Here is a 2,539-nt window from a genome sequence, read left to right as displayed (position 1 = left end):
AGAGTGTCAGATGTTAAAACAGCTGTGGAGTTCTTCCAAAGGACTGGATTCATTATTCAGCTACTTGCAAGACAAAATTTATGAAGTCTGATGTCTTGGCCTAACTTAAAGAGAAAAATGCTCTCCTTGTGAACAGAGGCAAACATTACCTGTGTTTGAAAAGCAGAGGCAATGCATCAGTGAGGAATTTGTGACAGTGTATCCTAACACGTGCGGTTGTGTCGATTTCCTTGTGAGCTACACACTGCTTGTAGCTGGTTTGATTTTGTGTAACCGAGATGTAGGCAGGCTTGTTCAGTGCACATAATCTCTGCAGAGGGCTGCATCTTTCACATTGCTCATCCAGATTAAAGTATACATTCCATGTGCTGGGAAGCACCAAGAGGCCCAGTAAAATGGTTTTTTTGTCTGTCCTTCTTAACTTATTCTTGCTGTTGCGACACATCTGGGCTGACACAGAGGGCTCGATCGAAAAACTGGGTCAGCACAATATTATGTCGACCCAAACGCCATCCTTTAGAAATATTTTAATTATTTTTTTCTAACAGTGTAATGGAAAAAATCTGATAATTTATATGTATAATATGTAAAGTTAGTTTTACAAAAACTACTAGGATTTCTTTGTTGAATTTATTTAACTTATTTATTTGTGTTCATATTCAGCTGTTTATTCATCACAGACCTTACTTTCAAACTTCCCTTGACTGAATAAATGGCATCACATGAGAACGCAAACACATTTTTAGCAGCAAATTGTGTAGAAAAATAAAGACTATATAGAAAACATGCAGAATGCTGTGGACAGTAAAAGAAACAGCCACGTGCATGCTCCTCGAAGTGTAAAATTGCACAAGAAAATGTATGAAATAGATTCATTTGCCAGGCTTAAGAGAAGCAAAGTGGATTCCGAAACAGTGAGTCCTCCTTAAGTGTCTCTTCACTTTCTGCCTTCTTGAGGAGCATTGAAGGGCTTGCCAGTGAGATGCTTTATTTCAGTTTACTATATTCCTGTTAGCCGGATACCAGTAACAGGGTGAGTGGTGCCGTTATGTGGCATTGTACTGTTTTTCAGGTTTAAACAATCCTTTTTGGTCTGAAGTCTAAAAGCAAATCCTTATAAGCCTTAGTCTAGTTGCCTGATTCCTCAGGTGTGAGATAATTTCTGCTCTGGAGGCCTTTGGGCGTGGGCCAGCAGTTTATACAAGGTGCTAGGCGCTGACCTAAGTGGAGGGGGAGGTTTTGTTTTGCTTCTCCCAGCTCTCCACATCTGGCCACCCCAGTGTCTGTTACAAGAACCGACGGCTATCCATAAAAGCAGTCCACAATAAATGACAAAAATCCAATCTGCTCGTTCAGAATGTGATCCTAGTACTTTTCAGTGACACTGACTGACTTGTGAACACTGGATCTCTCTCAGTTCTTTCTTGCTAGTAAGGCAATTAATATGGAAATGACACAAGCACGCTCTGTGACTTCACCTGCCATTTTAGGGCACCCAAATTAAAACCTCTTGAAGCAGAAGTTTTGCACATTTGTTTGCTTCGTCATTTGTGCGCTTGCTCTCCATCCCTGAGCTCGGTGACCTGCTTGCGGTTTTAACCTCTGCAAACAAGGCTGCTGGGTTTTCTCCTTCCCCCTATTTCCATGAAGAATTTCGACAAAGCCTTTGTAAAGTTAACAAACAGGTGATTATAGCAAACAGTAGCCTTTGACACAGCCACGTAATATTTCTTTTTCCACAAATAGAAGTGCTGTTTCTATGGGCTAATTGTACCACTGAATTTTAAGGAAATCATTTCCCTGAAGGCAGAAGTTCTGATGGAAATTCTTCATTAAAAAGACAAAATCTGGCTTCTAATTAGCCTGTTTCAAATGTTTTCCAGAAAAACTTATCAAAACAAGTAGCTTCTTTTTAAGTGTCTGAAACAGAACTCTGAACAACTATTCGAAGTGACAGATGCACCACTTGGTTTCTACCAACACTTGCTTATTTCCGCGACCTGCTGGCAACGCTGGGGAGCGCGGACACGGGGACTCGCTTGGGTCAGGACCGCAGGACCCGCTCCTCCGCCAGCGCGCGCACGCGAGTCGCCTCTGTGGCAGTCCCAGGAAAACCAGAGGGGTTACTCAAGTGAAAACCACTGACATGCATACGTGTTTGCACAACCAGGCCTCCAGCGTATGACTTCAGAGAAAAAAAATTAAAAAGAAAAAGAAAAGGCAATGGAAAGTACGATGATTCCTCAATTTCCTTTTTTTCCTTTATTCCCGTCCAGAGAGCCATAACTCCTAGTCATGTGTTAATAAGATATTATGAAGTTTATTTCAATACTATGCTTGTTTTTTGTAGATAAATATTGAAAAAATGCTCAGCAATGTGAAGGTATGCTTTCCATACGAGATTTTCAAACAGAGGAGAATCATAAGTTGTTAGACCTTTAAACTGCATCATTTCATCTGAATTTTCAGATATCTGTATCTTAGCATTTTTTATGACAAAAGAATGGTTGAAATACATTTTCTATACTTATTTTTCCAT

At 40.3% G+C, this 2,539-nt stretch overlaps 1 protein-coding gene across 1 annotated transcript in view; it reads left to right on the top strand.

Moving 5' to 3' along the window:
• Nucleotides 1-91, top strand: part of CDYL2 (chromodomain protein, Y-like 2) — a 24,359-nt gene extending 24,268 nt beyond the window's left edge. Inside the window, 1 exon segment of the mRNA XM_009867232.1 lies at nucleotides 1-91. This exon segment is cut by the window's left edge and continues 11 nt beyond it. Coding sequence (XP_009865534.1) covers nucleotides 1-91 — 91 coding nt within the window.
• Nucleotides 92-2,539: the final 2,448 nt, after the last annotated feature.

This window comes from Apaloderma vittatum, unplaced genomic scaffold (assembly GCF_000703405.1).
Source record: "Apaloderma vittatum isolate BGI_N311 unplaced genomic scaffold, ASM70340v1 scaffold22983, whole genome shotgun sequence".
Taxonomy (NCBI): Eukaryota; Metazoa; Chordata; class Aves; order Trogoniformes; family Trogonidae; genus Apaloderma; species Apaloderma vittatum.
This window is presented reverse-complemented; position numbering and strand designations above follow the sequence as displayed.